The 25,758-nt window shown below is 41.3% G+C and overlaps 2 protein-coding genes across 4 annotated transcripts in view; both read left to right on the top strand.

The window, feature by feature from the left end:
- The window catches only part of hydin (HYDIN axonemal central pair apparatus protein), a 76,768-nt gene extending 61,838 nt beyond the window's left edge, over positions 1–14,930 (top strand). For both annotated transcript variants that reach the window (XM_052060792.1, XM_052060793.1), the window contains exons 68-91: positions 296–441; positions 954–1,160; positions 1,241–1,395; positions 1,581–1,669; positions 2,263–2,467; positions 4,444–4,644; positions 4,752–4,878; positions 6,058–6,223; positions 6,502–6,649; positions 6,756–6,963; positions 7,054–7,275; positions 8,367–8,536; positions 8,630–8,828; positions 8,957–9,112; positions 9,203–9,373; positions 9,905–10,014; positions 10,166–10,388; positions 10,618–10,827; positions 11,628–11,791; positions 12,385–12,535; positions 12,607–12,837; positions 12,916–13,140; positions 14,197–14,478; positions 14,579–14,930. In XM_052060792.1, coding sequence (XP_051916752.1) covers positions 296–441; positions 954–1,160; positions 1,241–1,395; positions 1,581–1,669; positions 2,263–2,467; positions 4,444–4,644; positions 4,752–4,878; positions 6,058–6,223; positions 6,502–6,649; positions 6,756–6,963; positions 7,054–7,275; positions 8,367–8,536; positions 8,630–8,828; positions 8,957–9,112; positions 9,203–9,373; positions 9,905–10,014; positions 10,166–10,388; positions 10,618–10,827; positions 11,628–11,791; positions 12,385–12,535; positions 12,607–12,837; positions 12,916–13,140; positions 14,197–14,478; positions 14,579–14,785 — 4,373 coding nt within the window. In that variant the 3' untranslated portion in view covers positions 14,786–14,930. The remainder of the gene's footprint in view (positions 1–295; positions 442–953; positions 1,161–1,240; positions 1,396–1,580; positions 1,670–2,262; positions 2,468–4,443; positions 4,645–4,751; positions 4,879–6,057; positions 6,224–6,501; positions 6,650–6,755; positions 6,964–7,053; positions 7,276–8,366; positions 8,537–8,629; positions 8,829–8,956; positions 9,113–9,202; positions 9,374–9,904; positions 10,015–10,165; positions 10,389–10,617; positions 10,828–11,627; positions 11,792–12,384; positions 12,536–12,606; positions 12,838–12,915; positions 13,141–14,196; positions 14,479–14,578) is intronic.
- Positions 14,931–17,316: 2,386 nt separating this feature from the next.
- The window catches only part of necab2 (N-terminal EF-hand calcium binding protein 2), a 130,194-nt gene continuing 121,752 nt past the window's right edge, over positions 17,317–25,758 (top strand). The window contains exon 1 of one of the 2 annotated variants that reach the window (XM_052060943.1): positions 17,317–17,773. In XM_052060943.1, the coding sequence (XP_051916903.1) occupies positions 17,447–17,773 (327 nt within the window). In that variant the 5' untranslated portion in view covers positions 17,317–17,446. The remainder of the gene's footprint in view (positions 17,774–25,758) is intronic. The other variant, XM_052060942.1, reaches the window with a different exon arrangement.

A 25,758-nucleotide genomic window follows, 5' to 3' on the forward strand; every position in this document is an offset into this window, starting at 1 on the left:
TGGGTGACCCTGCCAGGGGCATAAAGCCCCAGACAACTTAGCTCCTAGGATCATTGGGACACACAAACCCCTCCACCACGGTAAGGTGACGACTCACGGAGGAGCTAACTCTGTTAGCTAACTCAATGTTTCTCTTTTTGCCTTTTGGATTAGTGTTTCAGACAGTGAAGCACAGCGGCTGTACAGCCTAGCTGCCAAATCATCGACACACAAACTCTGTGCTAAGGAAGTTATAACGATACATCAATTAAATTATAACCATTTGGAATGTACACAATGTTTTGTGTCTCCACAGATTATTCCGACTTGCTCAGTTTTGGTCACTGCCATGTAGCTTCTCCAGTCAGAGAGACTTTCACTTTGATGAATCACAGCAGCAGCAACAAGGTGGTCAGATTTGAGTGGCCCTCAGAGGACTCATATCTCACCTTTTCACCACAGGTAAACACTGTTGAGAAGTCGTCTCTCAAAGTCTAATATTATGCATTAATTGTTTATTTGTTTATTTATTTATGCTGATTTTGTGTATTGCCAACTGAAACTGGTTCAGAAATATCAATGGCTTTAATTATGGATTTTCTGGGGCCTGCGTGGGTTTTCTCCGGGTGCTCCGGTTTCCTCCCACATTCCAAAAACATGCGTGGCAGGCTGATTGAACACTCTAAATTGTCCCTAGGTGTGAGTGTGAGTGCAAATGGTTGTTCGTTTCTGTGTGCCCTGCGATTGGCTGGCAACCGATTCAGGGTGTCCCCCGCCTACTGCCCGAAGACAGCTGGGATAGGCTCCAGCACCCCCCGCGACCCTAATGAGGATCAAGCGGCTCGGAAGATGAATGAATGAATGAATGTACCACTTATCCAAACAAAGGTCACAGCTAAACTGGAGCTTGTCTGTTCTTTAATAACTACCAGCTATCATACTGTTTGTGCTTCTGTTATATTTCATGCCGAAAGGTTGGTCACCTCCATGCAGGCTGCTCTAAGGAAATGACAGTCATCTTCTGCGCCAAAGGACGAGTGACACTAACAAAACAGCAAATTACATGCAAGATTTGTCAGGTGACATTCCAGCTGCCATTGGATCAGGTTCCTGATTGGGATGACCAAAAGAAGACCGTACAGGGTTCATGGACACAGCCACAGCAAACTGGAAAGAATAAGGTTTGCATCCTATTACATTTCTTGACAGCGGAAATGTTTTGCATCTATGTACAGAACTGCATCTATTTATTTATGCACAGAAACAAAATTCTGAGCCAGGTTGTTCCGTGGTCAAAGGCTCAGATTGGGATTTGCATTTACGTGTCAGTGCAGTTTGCGACTTTGTGAAGTTTAGCTGCAACACAACAAATATCCGATATAAAGACACCTTGGCTTACCAAAGCAGCACCCACCAGTAAGTTCTGTTATTCCTCCCTGAGACATTTCAAGTGTTAGTAATGTATATAAATGCTTGTTGTCAATGACAAAACAACCCCATATTGATTGAGCTTCCGAATGAATCAGCCTCTACCATAATACTGTAAATTGCTTGCAGGTTCAAATTTCTTATGGAATCCCATATCTTTGTTTCATGTGTAGAGTGCAGATAGTTAATGAGGGTGCTGTGAGACTGGAGTTTTCTTGGCAAGTCTTGATAGATTCAAGCAGCTGTCCAATGAGCCAAGAAGGTAAACAATTTGATATTAATTAATTTAAAAAGGCTGCAGCTTATACACCAACACTGGCCAGCCTTTTCATACTGCACTTAGCAATGCACAGCATACTTAGCATTGTGCAGCGTACTGTCAATGAATTCCACTGGGCAAGTGCAGCGAGTGCTCAAATATGGAATGCTGTATTTGCATGTGCAGGATAGGCGTCTTCCATGCCCTCAAATTGAAAAAAAGTTCAATTCGAGAGTGCCACTGTGACAACTGCAGAAGGCGGCAATTCGATAGGTGAGGGGCTGGCGGGGTGATTTTAGAATGCTCAGAGCACAGTGGGTAAAGCCTTGTCTTAACTTCTGGGTTGGCTGCTACTCAAAAACATCTAAATGTGGGCAAGCTTGCAGGGCGCTTTCGTCCTTGCACGCTGCCTCTCGACAAACATTCCGAAAACCAAGTGCAGTGTGAAAAGGCCTTCAGACAGCGTCAATTGTAGCTCGGCATTATTTCCTTTTCAAAGCCAAATTTCTAGATACTATTCTTGTGTCGGATATCATAATTTTTTTCTGCGCAAGTGGTCTCATGTTAATATGGCATCCTCCCTCATACATGTTCAGGTGGCATGTCATCAAGGACCGTGACTGAGGAACGGCCTCCCAGCACTCTGACCACTGAGAGGTCTCTTCTGATGGGAAGCCCCCATATGCATTATTTTACTGTGGAGCCAAGTATTGGGGCCATTTTGCCCGGTACTGTCCAAATTTTCAGTGTTTGCTTTTCACCTTTGGAAGCAGGCCAGTTCCAAGGGAGATTGCACTGCAGGTAGTTGAAGTCTGACAATCAGTTCAATTTGTGCATATGTTAAAACATGTACTCAATGCAAGTAAATCAAAAGAGAGTATTCCAGCACAATGCAGAATGTGTCCAACTTGTTGGAGTTTTTAAGCCTTCATGTAACCAGTGACTTGTAATGCCTGACTCTATTATATCCACGTTTTACAGTTGTGACAAATCTAACACGTTACGTCTCCCACTGATGTAATCTGACTACAGTTACTCGGATTATAGATTAAGATTATAAAAGGTTATGGCCTAGCAATTAATGGAGTTGAGAAGTAGGTAACATAAATCTTACTGAGATTTACCATTCACCAGTTAAGTGGTAATGCAGTCAACTATGTGGGTGCAGTAGTAACAAACATTTGACAACACTTGAAAAGGGAGCGCATAGTTTTCAATCAGTGTTCACTCACACATGTATGTGGAATAAAACCAATAGTTAAGGAATAATAAAATAAAAGAGGAGAGCCCATTTTTAGAAACAACTGAACATTATATTACACATAAGAAAATGAACTACAGTGAATACAGCTTGTGAGAGGTGAAGCCTTCTGCGACAATTTAGCATTCATATAAAAAAGTGACGGCTGCACCATTTCAACATGTGAACACATGAACTATATCCAGAGTAGTTACATAAATCACAAGAGGTTTAGAGAAGAGAAGGAGAAGAGAGATTTGCATTTTCAAGATGGAAATCCAGTCGCTATTTTAAATTTGTGTCAACCTAAGAAAATATTAAGGTACATCATACACTTTGTGCTGTTGACAAAGTGTTATATATCTTAAAAAACCCTACCTTTAATTAAAGAAAACATTTTTAAAAACCACCATTAATCGCAGCACATTCAAGCGTAAAGAGAAAGACCCACAACACTGTGTAACTGTATGAGGTCCCTAAATTAAATTGGATTTATGAACAATGTACATTATAAATAGGTTTTGGCATGACAATATGAAGAGTTAAATGTCAGACCAAAACTGATTGCCTTAAAAATATTTACGTTGCGAAAATAAATAAAAAAGTAGCAAGGCTCTTTATATTAAAAAAATAAATAAATACTCAAATCAAAAAAGGTTATATTTGTATTATTGCTAATTAAAAAAATATATTATTAGACATCACTGTTAAAAATCCACATCTGAATTAATTATTGGCAAAAGTGGTTGTCACTTTTGTGTTTAGTTGGGTTGTTGGTTGTCTGTTGATTGTAACTAATACAGGAACTTATAATCGTACCATGTTTTTTGGACTATCACTCAAAAAATGCATTATAACCAAGACCAAAAATATTGGTTTGGAGTGTAATGTTTTTCATGCAGTTTGAACTGTACAATTCTCATACAAACGCCTCTTTTGTAGGTGGATATGTGTGCGATACTTGGTCTCGGAGCTTGGCAAATACGCTCAGTGCATTACTGCCATCTTCTGACCAGCAGTGCTAATGCACCAAAGTTTTCACACCCAGCTAAAAGAAAATCACCACGATTAGGGAAAGGGCAGCTTTTGGGTGCCAGTACAAATTTAATTTTAATATATACAAGTCGCACCTTAGTATATATTGCAGTACTGTACCAGCAAACTATGAAAAAAAAGTTACTTATTAACTGATAGTCCCAAAAGTAACTCCTTTTAAAATCAAGTAATCAGTAAAGCTACTTTTTCAGGGTAACTATGACAACAATGCCTGCGACAAGGTGTTTCCATGATGTCTTTCAGAGAAGTAATTTTGCAAATTTCACCAAGCTTTTACTGAGAAAAGCTTGTTGAATATTGCCAAGACTCATGGGAGATGTTTATATTTTTCTGTTGGTACCGGTAATTAAAATGGGGCATGAAATGTTGTTGTTTGTCTTTGTAATTTGTGCCTAGAATAAAACCAAATCTGTGTTTTCAATGGGATATCAACATGATTGCTTGATGGTTTCTCTCTGTTAATGCACCTATTTTTTTCCAGTATCCCTAATTTACGTGCTGGGGCTCAGGGGCCAACGATCTCGTTTTGTGGGCGCAGCATATTGCCCCATTGCCACTTTGACCTTGAAGACTCTGACTATATCAGCGGGAGCCGACGCAATCCTGAGTTCAGGACTTATTTGGAACCTAACATCAGAGTGATAGAATGTAAAACTCTTGGCCTCTTCACCCCAGCAAAAAGGTTAAGGAAATACGATACATTAATCTAATATCTGATGTTTAGTTCATGGCTATGACTAGAAAGATGACTTGTGCTCATAAATACCGTGCTGACCATTCTTTGTGCAGATCTTTTACTGTGTTGAACCCAACCAATGTAGCATACTCATTCCATTGGAAGTGTGAAGACACCGGTAACAGTCCATTTAGCTGCCTCACACCATATGGCTGCATTCTGCCTGGAGGGAAGTCAGAGGTAAGGAGCAAAGTGATTGCTATTTTAGCATGATTGATGTAGCTGTGTTCCCAGTGACAGTAATAAGATAAGATAAGACGTCCCGTTCCAGCTGTACCGAACCACCGGTATCACCATTCATTTTCTATACCGCTTTCCGTCATCGCGTCACGGCCTATCCCTCCTTTTCCTGGTTGCCAGTCAGTCATTGCACAACTAGACAAACATTTAGACTTACACTCACACTTAAGGGCAAATGTGATTCTTTAAATGATCTTGTTTCTGCAACATGGGAAAGGAAGATGGAGTGCCCAGAGATGACACAAGCATGGGGAGAAATTGCACACAGGACGAGACTTTACACAGATCCGATAGGCCGGATTGGATCTGCAGATAGTTTGCATTTTAAGCAAAATCGGTCATAGGTTTTAATGTGATAATTTGACGATCCGTCAATGACATCATTGATCGAATCTGCAATATAAGACATGACACTAAAGAGAATCGCGTTCACTCAAGGGACATTCTGACTCACTCAAGGGACATTCTAAGATTTCTTCGCATATACGGTCAGATCTTTTCTCTTTTTCTTTTCTTCTTTCTACTCTTTTTTTTCCAATATTCTCTAATCAACAACCCCCCCAGATTTTCTGTGTTTCATGTTCGACAGCATTTTGGGGAGAACTTTTTTTAGGGTTTCAAATTTTCCCCAATACATTTCACATTTGATTTTATGCAAATTTTGAGTCTTTGTAGGCCAGTCCGGTCCCAGTGCCCTGTGTGAAAAGCCGGGGTCGGAGGTACGGTACAAGAAGTTGCTTGAATAGCCAACACAGGATGACCTGTGCCAAGATTTGAACCCAGAACCTCTTGACAGTGCAGTTAGATGTGCTTACCCACTAATCGACCGTGCTTCCTACTTTTACCTCAGAGCATAGCATTGCTCTGAACACTAATAAAGTGTCTGAACTACTTTTTTCCTGGCGAGGACTTCTTAACACTATGAAGCTGCTTTTTTGTGTCACCATTTAAGATAAGAAGTCCTTTATTTGTTTCACAATGGAGAAATTCCCAATTTACAGCAGCAAAATTATGAAATAGGACATATCTCCCCCCTGCAATCTCCCCATATGTCTGTTTGGCTCTCTTGAAGAATCATGATTTTACCGAACCTTCAACATAATCTTTTTCTGTTTTTAGATGTGCTTTAAATATGTAGCCGAACAGGTTAATGATGTTGAGTCATTCTGGAGCTTTGTGATTGAGACACTGTCTCTATCCATGCCCTTCCTTTGTGTGGGCTCCATGAGAGAACCTCTCGTCTACTTTGAAATACCTCACATCGACTTTGGCGAACAACTTATTGGTATGTCACGTCCGTTGGCAACCAGTGACATCACACATTATAGTCTCTGTATTTGTCAAAATCAGGACTTATTAGATCAGGCCTTCTTCTTTTACTCATTTGTATTGGGTTTTTATTTTTTATTCTCTTTTTATGTTTGAGATAAAGGAAGATCAAATCAAATGAAATCTCACTGTCAATGTGAACAATTGTACAACTGAGCATGCGTTTCATATTTTGTAGAATAATTCTTGACCATGAAGCAGTAAATGCATTGAGTATTTTGTTTTCTCCTTCAGGTAATAAAGTGTCAGAAACAGTGAATATAGTGAATAGAGAAAAGGAACCGTTTCACTTCACTGTTTTGCAGCCATCATTACTCTGCGACGATCAGGAGTCCAACCTCATTTTGCAGCCAATGTCTGGCACGGTGCCGGCCAACGACAGGTGAATGACATTCAAGGATCCACTTCAATGTAACAGAATAGAGTGGATTTTATGACCAAGAAATGACTTGAACATGATGAGGTTTGACCTGTGACATATGATGCAGGTTTCCCTTGTCGGTGTCCTTCAGTCCTTGCCGACAGGGATACGTGAGCTTCAGAATAACCCTGAGGGTGAAGAGAAAGTCCCAGTTCCTCATTCTCACTTGCAAGGCACATTGTTTTAAAATGACTGCCTCTGTTCAAGTGGAAAATCCAGATGGCGGCCTCAGAGAGCTGAGTCCTGACATTTTAGATACTTTAGACTTTGGAAAGGTAAGAATACCTTCTCACAAGTATGATGTTGGAACCCCGACACTGAAAAAAGTGAGTTGTACATCATGTGGACATGTGTGTATACTGCAGGTGGGGATTTCCGAGCAAGCCACCTTCAATATCCTTGTGACCAATACAGGGAGACAAAACATGGATGTGAACTTTGAACTGGAAGGGCCAAGTGAGCTGCTTCAATACCTACTAACGAAACCCAAAAAATCCACCATCGCTATTGGGCAGAAGCTGCAGTCTGCAATCTTCTTTTCTCCCCGGAGCAGTTGTACCCTCACAGATATCAGACTGATTATCAGGGTAAGATGCAATTGAATACAGAAAAGGGGTGTCAATAGTTGTGCATTCGGGCTCACGTATTCTGGAAAAGGAAAAAAAAGTGGACTGATACCACAAGGTTGGAAGCACAAAATTGTCCAAAATGGTGAACATGAGAAAAATTAGATGTATATTACATTAAAGATATTTTTGTGTTTGTGAAAGGTTGAACTAAGGCATGGGTCGGCAACCCAAAATGTTAAAAGATCCATATAGGACAAAAAAAACAACAAATATGTCTGGAGCCGCAAAAAAATAAAAGCCTTCTATATGTATGGATGTAGGAGTCTGGACTGTCTCAGAATTGTTTGTTATGCATTCCTTTGTTGTGTGTTCACAAACGCCCCCATAGAATTTATTTTGTCATTTCCTCGCTTGATTTTTTTGTTTTGGTGCATTATTTTCGCTTTTAAGATATCCTTTATTTGTCCCACACTGGGGAAATTTACAGCCTCTAGCAGCAAGAATGTGGGTAGAAGAAAGAAGAAACCTCTTTCTTGGACTTTCTTGGTGTCAGTGAAGTGATCATTAATTTCCGTTTTTCTGAGGCTCTCTTTGAACACCTCTCGAGTTGAAAGAGAAGAGAGAAGGCACGGACGGACGTGTTGGACGCAGACTGTGTTTGTCGAGACTGTTGAAAGCATAAATAAAGTGTACGTTTTAAAAAAAACAACACCACAGCTCTCCATTTTTTCAGAGCTGCAACATGTATCTATCGCTATTTGAGCTATATTAGCCTACTATCAAAATATTTTTCCATTTTCAAACGTTTTTTATAAAGCTCCAGTGAGCCACTAGATGTCGCTAAAAGGAGCCGCGTGATGCCGACCGCCGAACTAAGGAGTCTAGCCTAACACTTAACGGACTAATTTTTCACAGACAATCGTCCCGGGACTGTCAATAAAATGTGTTGACTAGAATGGTTTAGTTATGTTTGTGGGCATTTAAAACTACTGAAGTAAAAGTCAAATGCCCAAGGGAAATCAGAAATCGTAAACCTTCCTGCTCAACACCAACTCCAACCCATGTGACTCTTGAACTCTTTAGGTTAAGTTCTCCTGCTTTTGTTTCAGGTGAATAAAGGCCCATTGTTTACCATCGCTATTGAAGGCAGAGGTGTGTCACCCGAACTTGAATTCTCTTTCACAAAGTACAACTTTGGCAAGAACTTTGTGTATTGTCCTGGCATGGTGCCAGCATCCCACACCCTTGTGTTAAAAAATAAAGGGAACAGGGACATCAGGTTCGTAGCTCTTCCAGCCTGTGTCCTTGTTACGTCAAGATGAAAACTACATCAAGGAACGTTGTCATTAATACATGGGATTGTGTTCCTCAGCGTCAAGTGTCAATCGAAAAAGTGCTCGTTCCTGGAAATTGGATTCAAACCAGATGTTTTGTGCCCTGGCGCAGTGGTGGAGGTTCCCATCACCTTTTACCCCCGTGAGCCACGACGTTACCACGAAAGCGTCATCTTCTTAATAAACAGCTGCATTAAAGAACAGGTGGACATTTGGGGACAAGGAATTGAATTGAAGGTGAACACATTCAGAAGCAATCTTTGCTCCATTTTCCCAATTTCAGCACCTTATAAAACTTTTTTAACGCTTTACTGAAATTGGAGATTCAAGCTTCACCCACAGTTTGTTTTGTCATCTTTTGCCAGTTGGGGGTGTTGGCGCCCAAGCACCAGAAGGTGAAACTTGGAAATCTGACACCCGGTCAGAAAGTTGTAAAACGGGTGCAGCTAGTCAACCGAAGTATTTTGGACATTTCCTTCACCTTGCAGCTAGACACAAAAAAGCCACGTCTCGATACCAAGGTATGGAAGCATGAATTAAATCATTAGGAGTGGTCAACAAAACAGTCGCACAAAGTACATTCCATCTTCTTTTTTTTTATTCACCTCCAGGATTTATCAATCAGCCCGGAAGCCGAGCTGTACCTCAAATGTCTTCAAGGTTCATGTAATGTCGAGATTTTGTTCACACCCCACCAGCGTATTTCTCCCTTTACTGCTGAGCTCAATGCTGAGATTGACAGCTATTTACATCCCCTGCTGAGCATCCAGGGATGCTGCCAGGTACGGTTCAAATGTGCAAGGCAAACCCTGTAACATTCGATACCCAACCCCCTTCTGAAACGCTTGTTCATTTCTTGTGAGCGAGTGAGTTAGTGAACGAGGGAGTGTATGAGTGAGCAAGTTCCCCTAACAAGGAGGCAGGCACTCACTGCGTCTACACTCTGACATCTCCCTTGTAAATTGAGACACATCCATAGAATCAACGTGTGCACGTGTTTGAACTGGTTTTGTGCTTGTATTTCAAATTGCCGTTATTGCAGTTTATTTATTGTAAGATTAAATAAATGCGATTGGCTGGCAACCGATTCAGGGTGTCCCCCGCCTACTGCCCGGAGACGGCTGGGATGGGCTCCAGCACCCCCCGCGACCCTAGTGAGGATCAAGCGGTACGGAAGATGAATGAATGAATGAATGAATAAATAAATACACTAAAATCACAAATGAATCAAATCACAAATTGAAGAGACAATCGTGATACGGTTGGTTACTAATTGTGGGGTAGGATAATGCGTTTCTGATTCATATTTTCAGGGTGTAGAGGTGCGTCTCGAACAGGACCACCTCGGGTTCGGAGCAGTTGTCCAGCATTGCCAAGGCAAAAAGAAAGTTGTCATAATCAACACAGGAGAACTTTGTGCCCGGTAAGAATGATTTCTGAAATTCTCATTTGTAAAATCGCAAAGACGAAATGTGGAGAAATTTCTGCTTTTACAAATGCACTTATTATTTTGTAGTAATAGTCTGATCTGATTTTTAACACCATCCCCTTCTGCTCTTTGAACAAATAAAAAGGTTTCAGTGGAAAACTGAAGACTTTCCTCCAGAGTTGTCCGTCCACCCAAGTAAAGGCTCGATCCAGCCAGGAACGGAGGTTCCTCTGGAATTTACATTTGCCCCCGTTCGCTTGAATAATGACTCAAGATACGAAAACTTAACTTGCTGCATAGAAGGCACAGCTTCACCCATCACTCTCACTGTGACGGGCTCCTGCATTACAGCCGCCTCCAACAAAGAGGTTTGGTTCATTTGTACAATATTTATACTGCTTATGCTCATCTGCGCAGTGTTTGATGAAAATAATTTTCAGTGAAAGACATTTGTGTATTGATGTAAATGTACTCAGAAGTGGTATGATCAAATATATTCATTTCTTCATTGCATATCAATGAGTATTAGTTCGGAATTGTTTCTTTTTTTTCTTGTTCTGTTCTAAATTGTGATGCTTTCCTTTTATTTCCTTCTAGGTCATAAATTTTTCTTGCCCAGTGCGTGGTTCACACACCCAGACGCTGTCTGTGGTCAACCCAACAAACCAGTGTTGCAGCATACGACCTGTCATCAATGGCAAGCACTGGAGAGCTGCACCGTCTGTGGTTCTTGAGCCTCTCCAAAGCAACTCCTATGTGGTCACCTACAGACCGCTGACCATGACTGTTGATGGAAAGAAACATTTGGTAAAGTAACGATTACGTTGACAATTTAATTTCCATCTGTTTAATTGTTTATATGCATCTAATTATAGTTAACGTTGTATCAAATTATCCACTAACTGACACGACTGATTAGTATCGCAGCCGTCTTCGGACAGTAGGCAAGGGACACCTTGAACCGGTTGCCAGCCAATCACAGAGACGAACAACCATCCACGCTCACACTCACACGTAGGGACAATTTGGAGTTTTCAATCAGCCTGCCACATATGTTTTTGGAATGTGGGACGAAACCGGAGTACCCGGAGAAAACCCACGCAGGCCCGGGGAGAACATGCAAACTCCGCACAGGGAGGCCAGAGCCGGAATTGAACCCCCCCACCTCTGCACTGTGAGGTCATCGCGCTAACCACTGGACCACCGGGCCACCCCTTTTCGTTCTTTTGAAAGTAAATTATTGGGGGGTTTTTTTGTACCCTCCTTCCTTGCCTTCCTGCAGTTGACCAGGTGAATTCCAGACCAAAAAAAGTACAGATACACCCCCACCACCACCCCTCCTCACTCCAAATGCTTGCATTATTTTGAATGCAAAAAAAAGACATCAACTCAGCAACCTTTTGCATTTTTTCAAAGTCGCAATCGTAAACAGCAACAACAAAGTTAATGCAGGATCCTATGAATTTTGATGGAAATTCCAACGACAGTGAGATTGATCAGAGAAGCCTGAAGAAATTGATATTTTTAGATTTTTACAAAATTAGTCATCGATATCATTTCACATTGCCATTTCTAATATCAGCTATCGATTTCTCCTTTATCTTCAGGGGTCTGTTTTTTTCTCATTCCCCAATGGAGCTGGCATGCTGTATTCGCTGCAAGGAACTACTGAAGCTCCGAAAGCAGAGAGCACGATTGTACATGAACTACCGGCCAAGACCCATCACACACAGATACTCCCTGTGACTAACTGGCTCTCAAAGCAGAAACGGTAAAGCATGCATAGTAGATTTACCACTTCATTCACACCTAATTCTTTTAAATCTCGGGTTGTTAATTATTTAGTTTTTGTTTTTTAATTTCATTTGTTTTTTATTGGTTGTTTCTCATCAACTCAAAATTAAAGCTATACCCAGAAAAGTTTGGCACATACAATATTTAGTCGCGCTGGAGTCAGTGTCCCCTTAAAAATGGCAAATGTCAGAAAACATATCAACCACATATGTTGTACAAAATAAGTTTCTTTACATCAGTGAATTTACTCTGCAGTCACAAAAAAAAGAAAAAAACAGAAGTGCTTTTGACCAAAAGTCTTGAAAGTTGTGCATTCTTGCAAAAAGAAAATATTAATTCATTCATTCAACCGAACCGCTTGATCCTCACTAAGGTCGCCGGGGTTGCTGGAGCCTATCCCAGCTGTCTTCGGGCAGTAGGCGGGGGACACCCTGAACCGGTTGCCAGCCAATAGCAAAAAAGAAAATTGTTGTTACAATAGCTTGGATAGCTGAAAATGATACATATCAAATTCTGTGGAATCAAACGTGTTGATGCAGAGCCCCGTCATAAATGTTTATGTGTGCCCAGGTTCCTTGTCATAATAGAGTTTCTAAGTCCTGAAAATCCAGATACTACGGTGTCTCTGAAGGGTCGTGAGTACATTGATGTTCCGGCTTTGTCTAAGAAGGACTACAAGATTCATTTTTACACATTCAGAGAGGGCCAGTACAATGCCAAGGTTTGAATACAACCACACATTTGAGTTCTGATTGAACTATTTTATTAAGTCACATGAGCCTCTCTCAATAGGTGACATTTCTGAATGAGGCATCGGGGGAGTACTTGTTCTACATCATTAACTTCAAGGTTACCAGCCCGGTAGATTTGTCTGTAGTCGAATTGGTGTCAAATGTCCGCGAGAAGACTTCAGCCACCATAGAAGTGGAGAACCCCCTGACCACACCTATCTGCCTCACAGTTGACTGTAAATGCCCTGACATCAGTGCCCCAAGTCTGCACACTGTTCCAGGAATGTCAAAGGTGAAAGATTACACAGGGCATACCCAACGTGCTTTGGTTTGAACCCACAAGCACTATTTATGTGTTCTCTCTCATTAGGGTGCTCTCACCTTCGACTACCAGCCTCTCCGTGTCGGCGAGACGACCTCCCGGCTGTCTCTGTTTTGTAGCGATCTTGGTTACTTTCACTACGGCCTTCTTCTCCGAGCGCTGCCTCAACCACCAGAGAAGACGATTCAATTCAGCGCGTCTCTGGGGAGCAGCCACAGTGTTGCTGTTAAGTTCCTCAACTTCTCCCACTTCAAAACAGAATATGCTTGCAAGGTAGGAATGACAGTGCGGTGTTGAAATTTAAAGTGGAGCCCGACATGTTCTAAAAGGGTGTGACATTTTCATTGTTTGTATCTTTGTGTCTCTCCTGAGTGCCTGCTTAGCCATCAGTGTGACATTAAACAATCAAGACTTCTGAATGCCTATTTCTGAATTGAGAATATATTATTTTTTACAAATCATCTTATTTCCACAATAAAATGTCCCCACAAAAATATCCAGAACTCGGCCGCCAGGTTGAATGACGATCTGCCCCTCTCAGGCGACAGCCAGATGCCTTTACACATTATCACGTCAAAGGCAAAAGATAAGCAAAATTGCGCAGAGTTTTGCACAGATTAGCACAAGTTTATAGCATTAGCTTCTGCTAAAGAGTACATACTTGATTGCTCCCTGAAGTTGTCAATGCGGGGAAGGAGGCGTGGTGTATATGTGTGGTGGTGTGTTTGTGCCACATGCGCAGATCAGCACAATAATTGACTCTTGTACGAAGTGTAGGACCTGAAATTCTGCCTCTCTAAGTGAACATGTTTTAACTGTCTTTTTGGTCACTCCGCAATGAGAGGCCACTCACCTAGTTACAATCAAGTGTCAAGTACAACTTTATTGTCAAATGTATAGTTACCAGCTGTGCCTCAGGTGATCATTTTAATACTTCTCTCCATTGACTCTACAGCATAAATCACTTGCATGTGAGAGGACCACTGGCTCAAAATGGGCTAGATTGTGGGAAGAAGTGGACAATAATTATTTATCTTTGTGGGTTTTTTTTTTCTCCATGACGCCTGATAAATGGACAGTGCAATAGTAGATCACTGACTCTCACTCCTCGGCGCCTTGAAAATCTTCCCTACGTACTTTACTCCGGTTGTATCGTGCAACGCGTTGCAGGACGAGACAGCGTAGGATGGCCAACAGTTACACATGTTACAGTCATGTTTAGAGACACTTAAAAATTGTTTTCAGAAATGCTTAACATGTCCCCTTTAAGGAATTTTATCGACAGCATGTTTTGTTTCTATCTCCCGTTCTTCCCTTGCCCACTTGCAGACTGACTGCCCAGCGTTCCTTGTGAACAAGACTGTGGCTGCATTGCCAGGTAACCAGACAGGATCTCAAGTCAGTGTGGAGGTTTGTTTTGAGCCTTATCATCTTGGAGAAGTGAAAGGCCAGCTTCACCTGTCTTCTGGAATCGGGGGTGAATATGTCTTTCTATTACATGGGGTTGGCCTCCCTTCCAAAACACAAGGCCCGTTCAACATTCGGAATGGCCGTAGCATCTCTATCCCCTTCAAAAATGTGTTCCTGCAGACCACAGTATTTTCTTTTCAGGTATTGTATATGACATCACGGTCAAGTAACTCCAGCTTCTAAAATATGTTCATTGTTGTCAAATATACAGTATGTAACTAAACAGCGGTATGTTTCACAGGTGGACAACCCCTGTTTTACAGTCAAAGCAGCAGACACCTTCCTCTCGAAAAAAACACAACCCATCCAGGTGTACTTTGTGGCCCCAGAAGGAGGGTCGCCAGGGCCATGTATTGGCAAATTGACCATCACCAACCAAGCCACAGAGGCGCAAAGTATCTGCTCATGGATTTATTACTTGAGAGGGAACCTGCTGGAGTCATCCTAGTCCCAACAAAGATGGAGTACGCAGAACCACAAATAATACTTGTTCAAAATGTTGTGATTTGCTGTTAAAAAAAACAGTTTGTTGTCACATGTATAAAAAAATGATAAACAAGCCCATGTCCTCCCAAAATAAATCCAACAATACTGTACAGCAGTGGTCACTAAACTACGGCCTGTGGGCCGGATCCGGCCCACCTCCACATTTGGTCCGGCCCCCCTGACCAATACCAGAAAGTCTTTTGATTTATTTTTCATTCATTCATTCATTCATTCATTCATTCATCTTCCGAGCCGCTTGATCCTCACTAGGGTTGCGGGGTTTATTTTTCATCTATGTATATTTGTATTTTATCATAAAATATGGCTTTTGCACTAAAATATTCCTTAGTTATGAACTATTTTCATGATTAACTGTTAGCTAGTAACAATTTCATAAACACATACAGTATAACGTGACATTTGTTCCATCCTTCTGCAGTCTGTGCCGTTATCTGGCAACTCCAGAAAAAAAAATCCTAAATCCGTCCCTCTCAAAGAGAATGTAATCATGGCGAAAAGGTGAGGTAAAAGAAAAAAATATTCAGAATACAGGGAATTTAACCCAAAATGGAGAAACGTTTTTTTTTAATGCTAACAAAAGATTGTCTGTCTCATCTGTCGGGTTCGGTATTCAAAGAATACAATCTGCGGAGACACTATGAATCCCGTCACAACAACAAGTACGATTTTTTGCATGGGCAAATGAGAGCAGACAAACTGTCAACGCTAAAAAGAGGAACGTTAGCTCAACAAAATACATTTGTACGCCAAGCTCAGCTGAACCAGCCATCTGTTCGGGCGAGCTTTCGGTTTGCTCAACTGATAGCAAGCAGCGGTAAGGAGAGTTTGTCAAGAAATGCATGAATGCTATCGCAGAGGTGGTGTATCCCGAGAAGAAAGACGTCTTTAATACCGCGAGTGTATCAAAAAAAGTTATTTGATTTTCTGTGGGTTTCCGGGAAACAATACATTTTTACGTCTAGGTACTCTTGCAGTCACACTTTTGCTGTTACAAACTGACACCGGCCTCCCCATCAAAGAAGCAAAAAGTTAAGCTACTCTTTTCAGGCATGTGATGCAGAAGTAAAGAGTGACCCCAGAAGCTAGTACACAAAAACAAACGATCAAAAAACACTTCCTCGGAAAGGTAAAAAGATCAAATCATATGACTGAAGAAGAACCTACACCTTTCAAGAAAAAGAAAGCCGCATTTGAGAAACAATCCATCAAGAAGCAACCCGCATCGGCACTCGCTGTAATGACCAATGACCACACGAGGGCACTCGTGTTTTGTCTATGGACACCTGTCTGTGACCAAAGTCCCATCATCTCTTTAGGGCCAAAATTGTGTTGTTACGATCACATTTTTGTTACGTTCACAGTTTTGAAGAAGCTGGAAAAGACAAGGTGATAGTTCCTTACAGTACCACTGTTTGTAGTAAGGAATAAGTCTTTGTTGTTGTTTCACAAAATCTGGCACATGTGCCTTCGTTCGTGATCCTGTGTAGAGGCCTGATTGAATCACCCTCGTAATCCCACCGCCAAGCTCTTAATACCACTACCATATGGAAACCATCAATTACATATAAAAGGGTAATATAACAGCTGCATGATGTGCCACATCTTCGGCAGCAATTCCGAATAAATATGTTTGTAATGACAGGAAAAAATCAGAGCAAACCTTGAAATCTGAATGATCTCATTGCTAATGTAACAAAGTTAAATGGGCCAGCAATATTGATGATATAGGCCAGCACAAGTTATTCTCAATTTTCTCAGTCACACTGTCGTGGGTGGGTTGGGTCACCCGCGTATAAACTACCAAACTTTACATGTGAGTAAGTGAAAATATGTATGGAAATAAAATATATATATCACATACTGCGTATATATAATACTGTATGTCAATAAATACGAGAAAGCAGCCAAGAAAAACGCTACAAATCAGACACTCTGAGAAAATAATTTCGAATATTTTATTAGTATGTTATCAACTAAAATGCGGGAGCGGTTTACCTGGGGCCACACAGAGTTCTGACGAAGTCATAGCACCCCCTAGCCTCGGGGTAACGCCATCCCTGCTCCAAATGGAGAGGAGACTGAAATCAAGGAAGACATACAGTATTAGAATTTAGTAAAATCAAGTGCAACCTTTACATGTCACTTTTCGAGCTAAAGTCAAATTTCAGCAGCGATTAGAGAATGTCTTGCTGTGCCTGACCACTCAGCAACGGCACCTTTACAAACAAATTGTTAAATAGTAAGCCGTATAACAACATTTTTAATGGAATTGTTTAAACGCAGTAGTATAATTCACAGCAATTCTAGCGTGTTTTGTATGTGATTAAGTGCAGGTCATTACTCTAAAAGGTACAGAAAGAAACCTTTAAAACGCATCATGGGGCGAGAGATGACCAGTGTCTTGTCGAACATCGTGCATGGCAGTCAACGTGAAGTACCGTAGTTCAACTCTCCTTTTGTCGACGTGTAAAAGTGGCGACCGTTCAGCGTGTTTTAGGGTGGGGTTGTGATGTAACCGGGAAGGGCGGCTCGGGGATGGGGGGGGGGGGGGGGGGTCGCTTCTCCCCCATCGAACGCAGCATGAGCGCTCCCGAGCAAAAGGATGTGCGAGCAGGCAGCGCGCTACTGTAGGGACGGAGTCCACAAACTGCTGAACAAAGAACAAGCCAAACTTCGAGCCCAGGAAAGCCGCGAACAGAACAAGCCCGTAGCCGGTCAGGACAGCGAGCCCGAAACGGCAGCTCAGTCCGGAAACAGCGGCGCCCAGCCCGGTGGAATTGACGGGCTCGTCCGCTGGATCGTCACCAAAATGAGCGACAACAAGAACATCTCCAGCCGGGAGTATGCCTCCAGCAAGGAGGAGGTGGCAGTGGCTCAAGAGCAATTCTTTGCCCCGGAACCGCGGAGAGGCATCTCCGTTATTTTGGATGTGAGTACGTAGAACCGAGCCGCCGCACAACTGGTTCAAGGCATCCAGTGGGCAGTGCGCATTTGCGCACGCCGAAGCTCCATTTAGTGGTGCGCTGGAATTTAGCAGCGCCAAAACGTTTTACTTCATGCTAATCATTCGTAGGAATAAGAACGAATGATAACATATGGTTTCAGTGATCTGTGGCAAACTGTAGAATTTGGAAAGACTTTTGAACATTGAATACACGTCCGAGATGCACAGCTTCAGGACCATGGACAGTACCAGTACGCTATTTCTCATCACCACTAAGACAATTCAGCCTCCCAATAGAATGGGTAGGGCACTCGTAAAACATATTTTTATGCCCCCCCCCCCCCGCCCCCAGCTACATGTAGTGCCTTCCACTACTGCTCTACTGTATGACATTTCTACACAGGCTCCCAGAAGGACGACTACTGATGGTTTGGTGAAACAAAACCGTGCACTATTTGACATATGCGCACCACGAGTGTTACTTTCAAGCGCCCCATGTTAGCTAGTAGAAAATTGTGCCTGGAAGTGCTCAAAGCACACAACCAGTGCATAATTTTACTCGTAGCACGTTGTTAACCTACCACTGTAGTCTGACAAAGTTGTTCAGAGTGTGTCGTAAACAACAAAGCGTATGTAGGAAAAGTGGCAAAGAATGCATGACTGTCCGTGTTTTACGTTGTGTTGTGTTACATTATTTTGTTATTTAATGTTAACTGTTGGGCATCCCGGTGGTCCAGTTGTTAGCGCGTCGACCTCTGAGTACAGAGGTACCGGGTTCGATTCCAGCTCCGGCCTTTCTGTGTGGAGTTTGCATGTTCTCCGCCTGCGTGGGTTTTCTCCGGGTACTCTGGTTTCCTCCCACATTCCATTAACAAGCATGGCAGACTGATTAGACGCTCTAAATTGTCCCTAGCTGTGAGTGTGAACACGGATGGTTGTTCGTCTCTGTGTGCTCTGTGATTGGCTGGCAACCGGTTCGGGGTGTCCCCCGTGTACTGCCTGAAGACAGTTTGGATAGGCTCCAGTACCCAGTGCGACCCTTGTGAAGATTAATTGGATCAAAAAATGGATGAAAAATGAATTAATATTCCATAGTCTGATTTCATTTTTGGTGACATTTTATTGTTGTAGTTACATTTACTGTATGTGTGTTACTTTCATGTAGTAGTATTTATCCTTTTTTTTTAAATACGAAGCTTTGAAGGTTCATGGAGAGTACACGTATGCTCTTTCTCCTCACGAGTAAGCAAATTAAGCACCGTCGATGAACGACGGTCGCAGCCACTAGTCATGTTTTATGCACGAATACTGGTTGTGGGCTTAGTTGGCTTACCGAGGAGAAGCAGCATACTACTATATGGATTTTAAACTGGATGTCAATGATGAAGTAAAATAGATAAACTTTTTGGGGACGTCTGTATAAAGTGGTTGGATGATTTTAACCAATTTCTTACAGGCAGAGATGGGTATTCCGTCCCTGGGACTGAACGGTCCGTCCGTTCGTCCCGGAAGGACACCCATTTCCGGTACGCAGGACGAGATGTTTTTTTGTTTGTTGAAAGGATGAACTAATAAAGGACAGAAGTGTGTTTTCGTCCGACACTTCAAATTGTCTCGAACCGGGTTAAGTATGTGTCGAGAGGCAAAATAAGGCCAGAGTGTAGCCAAACACTGTATTTTGTTACTGTATCAGCACGTTTTTCAGCTCAACAGTATTTGTATAGCAACACTTCCACCTAGTGTACAATGAGAGCGCATAACAAAGTTCCTATGGAATTCCATTTCATGTTTTTCCATTCAGTTAAGAAAGCTGGCTGTGTTGTACGACTCTCGGTACCCGCCCACCAAAATGTTAATGGCATTTGCGGCATGGATTTTTAAAAGTGAAGTTTTGCTGTAATTACATGAAATTTTAATTCTATATATGTTAACGGAAAAAAAAACACAATCCTGGGCATTTTGCAATTATTAATGGTATCGAGGCATACAATTTTGTGTTGACTAGTTTTTGTGGTCAACACAGTTCAGCTGAGTCGGTGGACTTTTGTTTCTCAGCCCGAGAAAGGTCCCTGCTTAGAATGCTGCAGCTCAGGTTCAGAGAGACCAGAACATATTACTGAAGTTCAACAGGCTTCACACTGGCTCCCAATTAGCAGTATAAAACATAGATTTTAAAAATCTGCGACTGGTCTATAAATCACTGAATGATCTACAGATCTGGGTTAATTAGTGGAGCCCAAAGTTCAAATTAACATGGTGAAGCTGCATTTAGCTGTTGTGCTGCACGCAAATGAGATAAGCCAACAAAAATGAAGTCAGCTTTTAAATTCAGGTCAAAAACACTGAAGAGCACTGAACTGGTCTTAACTGTTCTGTAAAGCTCTTTGTTACAGCTGCAACTGTAGTGAAAGCATCTGCAGGTCTGCTTGTTAAGCCTCCTCACAGATAATTGATGACAAAGCCCCTGTATCTACCTCAAATGTCCTGATTTTCAACTATGACTATAACATAATATACCTTTGATTGTTCTTCACATTCAACACGCACAATACGTTCCTACACCACACATATTGTCGACACACCCTGCCTGCTCGGTCATTTGCCTTTACTGTAGGTGATGTGTGCCTACCTGTCGCTGCAGAGCTTTTCCTTGCCAAGGTTTAGCTTTACTTTTCAAGCTCTTGCACTTTGTCACTGTGTCCTTATTTTGTGATACAGAACAGGATGAGACACACTCTAAATGTACAGTAATTTACATAGTGTACTCCTCCACACTTAGCGGCCTCTTTGCCAGTTTCTCTTCTGACATGGCGCACGGCCGTAGCATTCGATCCTCCATTTCCTCTTGTAATGTCTCAGCATTTTAGTGACCATATCCATGGCCAGGGAAAGCTCTGAGGCTTTCCCTGGCATGAATGTCAACGGTGGCATTTCTCTCAGGCGGCACCTCTGAATGGCATCATTGTTTACACTGTCTACAAGGCTACCATGAAGCATGTTATCCAGCACTGCCTGGACAGGATTAAGTGATAGAAAATGGATCGATGGGCTCATCAATATTTGGACAATTTAATATACAGTATATTTAGATTTAATAGCTATCCTCAAGTCTGGAGCCCTTAGACAGCACCGTATTTAAAATGTTCTCTCTGGAGATCCCATGCTATTTACTTTCAGTTCCTGCTTGTTTCTGAATTCAGTTTTGTCTTCAGTAAGTGGTAAACAAACATCCTTCGATTCTTTATAAAAGTAGCCTCAAACCAGGGAGGCTTCGTTGCCCTGGAATGAAATTCTTTAGATAAAAACCTGTGTCAACGTGTATTACAATAATGGGAAGAGATTTGTTTGTAGAAGGATAAGAACACCTCATGATCGAAAGCATACTACATCTCAAGTCATTGAGACTAGTCTACAAAAAAATCAACTGTGAACAATTACCGGTATTTTCCCTCTTCTCAAGTTCCCAATTTTTTTCATAGTTTCCCTACTTTAAAGGGCAGGAAGCAATCTTAAAGCTGTGAGCATGATTTAAGATGTCCTTTATTTGTCCCGCAATGGGGTAATTTACAGTCAGAGTTCAGAAAGGAAAACACTGGGTAGGGAGAGGGGAAAAAAAAACCCATGCTCGAACTATCCTCTTCTGAATCTTTGAATCTAGCCTCATTTAAGCCCACCCTCCTCGTGGCCCTGGCCAAAGCCACACCACTCGCTGATGTTTATGCGTACAATATGCACTGTATACAAGTCGACTTTAGCCAAGGCGACTACATTGGTAGCATGTCTTAATCATTTTGGAAACTTGCCAAACAAGAAATGTTGTCGGTTTTATGTATTATTTTGAATGAACGTTAAAGATAGAGGTGAGATGATCAACTGACTTGATGGCACAGTGAGAATGACCAATTTGGCGGTGGTTTTCCAGGTATGGCGTTGCAGTCAGCCACACACACACACAAAAAAATCATTGTATCAATTGACCTTTCATTTGTGTCATGAATCCAGCCCAAAAAAATATCAATGTGACAGCGCTGTGTGGCAGACTGGTTGCACTTTTACACCGAGCTTGTGTGACTGCAAGTGCGCACACGGGAGTTTTGGATGACGTGAAGTACTTGTCAAACTGATCACACATGATGATGATGACGTGATGATTCTCCAATTGGATGTTGCTGTATGGATTCTGGTCCGATCGATATGGGTGTTTTAGGCCGGGTTTTGAAGTTTCCTAAAACATGCATGGCAGGCTGATTGAACACTCCAAATTGTCCTGAGGTGTGTGTGAGCGTGAATGGTTGTTCAATATTGTGTTAAATGTTGCCCACTCGGTATCCATTGCAGCCCTGTGATACTAAAAGGGAATTCTACCATCTGCGGCCCCTTCCCAAGGTTTCTGATTTTTCCTCAGGTGGGATTTGTTTGTTGTTGTTCCTTGTCCCTGTCATTTAGGGAGCGGCTACACTTTCGGATAGACATCATTTACAAGTCAGACAGAAAGTGGATAGGTTCAAACATTTTTTTTTTTTTGAATGAAACAAGTGTATTAACTACAGTTGTTCTTTTTCAGACATTTTAACAGTGTGGATGTTGGATAAATTGAACAGGGCTCATTACTTTTTGACTGCCACTTGTATATTAAAAGCATTGTGATGACCAAATTCTAAATCCTCGAATCTGTTATTTTGCAGGTACTTATTGGAGTTGTATGCTATTTGACTGGGCACGTTGGCACAATTTCTCAAAAGAAAAAAAATCCACACAAATACTTTTGTAAATATAATTTACATAACACTCAGTTGATATCCAGGAAGCACACGATGAATCACGGTGCATAATAATCTGCATTGATTCATATCTGTTCACTTCCCTACTGGTTTCCCCATATGTATTTACTGTGTGTTTTTGCTCTTTTAAAGTGCAGTATTTATATACCAGAGACCCAAACACTGACTGTGAATTCATTGCAACAATTAAGTGTATAGATATGGAGTGTATGGTTGTTGGAGAGAAGAAAAAGTTGTTCCGAATTGCTTGCTCATGTCGATGGAAATTAATCGATGTTGTGTGTTTGAGGGAGAATGTTCATGTACACACAGCCGTTAAAAGTGCATGAATTGACTGGAGATAGTGGATGTGGTGTTGGCAGAGTAAGCTTGAAAAAGTAACTTGGTTACTTTACTGATTACTTCCTTGAAATAAATAACAAGTTACTTTTTTACATTCAACAGACACTCACAACCCCACGTAAAATAAGACCTTATGGGAAGTGTTTATTTAACAGTAATATAAACAGTATTAACAGTATTAAAAAATAAAATCAAGACAGCATTTTTTTGACTTGACATAATTGCTTTAAATAAAAATGAGTGTTTCTGGATTTCACACATACTGACTTCTATAATGTACTGTACGTGCCCAGCCATTCGATAGCAACTGTCCTCGGCTGTAAGGACAAGCTGTAGGTAGAAAATAGATGAATGGACGTTTACATGCTTAGGCCAGGTCCTTTTGAAGTAAGAGGGCTACAAAGCATCACTTATTTGACTACACATGTGTATTGTATTTAAATTTAAAAAAGTCTATCTCGACTTCACTCAACATAAATAATTTAATGATTACAATATAAAGTAAAGGCAGCCTCACAATAGACAATAGAACATAGATGACCTTATCCCACAATGACAATGCTTCATGATTGAAGATGTTGTCATGTTTTGGTTTGTGACCAACAGGTGGCACTGTGGGGCTTTTCCCTGCAGCTGCACACCTGTTGGTCGTTAGGTAATTAGTGGCATAAAAGGACTCCCGGCCGACCACTCATTGTCAGGTCATTGTTAGCCGCTTTTTGCTACTGACATGTTTGTTTGTTGCAGTTGGCTACTGTCATGTTTGTTTGTGGCTGTTCTTATGCTACTGTCATGTTTATTTCAGTCAGGTTTTGGTCATTGTTATGTTTTATCTCCAGTCATGGTTTTTGTTTGTTAAGGATTTAGTTTTCTGTGTTTTATCAATACACACTTCAAGTTCACCGTGCTCCTCCCTGTTGCCTGCTTTTTGGGGTCCGCCACCACCTCGCAACGTGACAAATATAAATTGTTTCCATTTCATTATCTTCCATTATGTACATTTGTTTGTTCTGTGCCTGTTGATTAGTAAATAGGGTGTGTTTTACATCCTTTATTTTGTCATTTGTTCACAGTTGTGTTGCATGTGCAAACATGCATGTACCAAAGAACTGTCACGTTTTGCCCGAAGCGATAGAATGATCGCTCCGTGCACAACAGAATAAGGAAGTGGATCCCCGAAATAGCAGACACAGAAAGAGGTTTGTCAAATAACAAAAGGAGTCTTTAATACGAACACAAAATAACCCGACAGGGAGAATAACAAAAAGCGCTGGTCAAAATAGGGACCAGGGATAACATAAAAAGGACAACAGAAAACGCTTGCGGAAAAAGATAGCAAGGAGGGTCAGATGAGATAATGAATATAAATTTCACTCGCAAGAGGAACAACAATGCGCAATAACAGCCACAAGGCTAAGAGGCAATGAATCAATACGAGTAGGAATTGGGCGAGAGAAATTTTGGCACGGCGTGGAATTCTCCGGCAGTGAGTCGACTGCCAGAGTGTCCTAATAAAGGCAGAGTAATCACCGACCAATGCGTAACAGGTGTGTGGGCGGCGGAGAGAAAGCCCGCCCCCTGTTGGCAAACACGGGACGTGACAAGAACTTGATGCACTCATCAATGAGTCTTAGTTTCTTCTGCAGCCTAGTGGGAAGTGTCTGTTGTCGCCTTCTCTCAAGATAGACTCTGCAATTGAATAATAAGTCATTTTGGTTTTGTCAGAAAAGTAATGGTTCAAAGCAGTGGTTCTTAACATTCTTAGAGGTACCAAACCCAACCAGTTAATATGCACATTCACCGAACCCTTCATTAGTGAAAAAAATATATACTATATATATTAAGATATTTTTAAAAATGCATTTATTAAAAACAAAAAAATAGGAGCCAATTTTTTTTTAATTGTATGACGTACAATGATAAGAGTCTCACGTTGACTACAAAGCAAACTAAATTTTCCACAGCTCTGATTGGACAAGCAATGTCTTTTTTTTTTTACAGCAATTGGACCTTGAAGAGTTTAAGCGCTGTATAAAAACTGATGGATGCCTGAATGACAGTTGGCTTTATGATCTCATTTAGTTATCGCATGTCTTCAAAAGAAAACAAAAAGTGGAAGTCGAGTCTGAAGGCAAGGTACATTTTCCATCAGCCGGTGGAGTGAGTCACCAAAATATGGAATTACAAAACATGTTTTGTTTGCTTGTTTAGCTTCCCGCTTTTTATAGTACATGAAGAAGGTCATAATGTTATTCATGTCATCCATTCTTCTCTTTTCTAATCTGGTTGTCCGCATTAGGGTCTGTGGTTGAGTTCCGAAGCCTAACCCATCTGACTTTGGGCCAAAAGGATGGATCACCCTGGCCTGGGCTCTTCTCCAGTCAATCCCAAATTACGAACACTTTAAGTAACCATTGCAGTCACTGTCACATCTTTGGACAATGTACAATTTTCAATAAACCTAACCTGTACCGTATATACAGTATATTTATGGAATGAAAAACAAAACAAAACGGGATACCCAAGAGAAAAGCCTCACCAACACAGGTGGAGCATCCAAATGCCACAATTATTCCCACAAAGTATACAATATTGATTTGTTATATTCTCATCATTTCAAGCGTCTTGCTTACACAAAGTTTGTCTTTTACTTTAGGAAATGTGAATGGATTCTATGAATCTATTATTTCTGTGTAAAGCCCATGCAATTGTTTGTTTTGTTTGTTTGTTTGTTTATTGAACATAAAACATATAGTAATAATTTGACAGAAAATAAGGTAGATAAAAAAGTAAAAAGAAAGAAATCAGTCTTCATTCAACACAGTTATGTTCAAGGGAGTAGGATGA

This window comes from Hippocampus zosterae, chromosome 3 (assembly GCF_025434085.1).
Source record: "Hippocampus zosterae strain Florida chromosome 3, ASM2543408v3, whole genome shotgun sequence".
In the NCBI taxonomy this organism is placed as follows: Eukaryota; Metazoa; Chordata; class Actinopteri; order Syngnathiformes; family Syngnathidae; genus Hippocampus; species Hippocampus zosterae.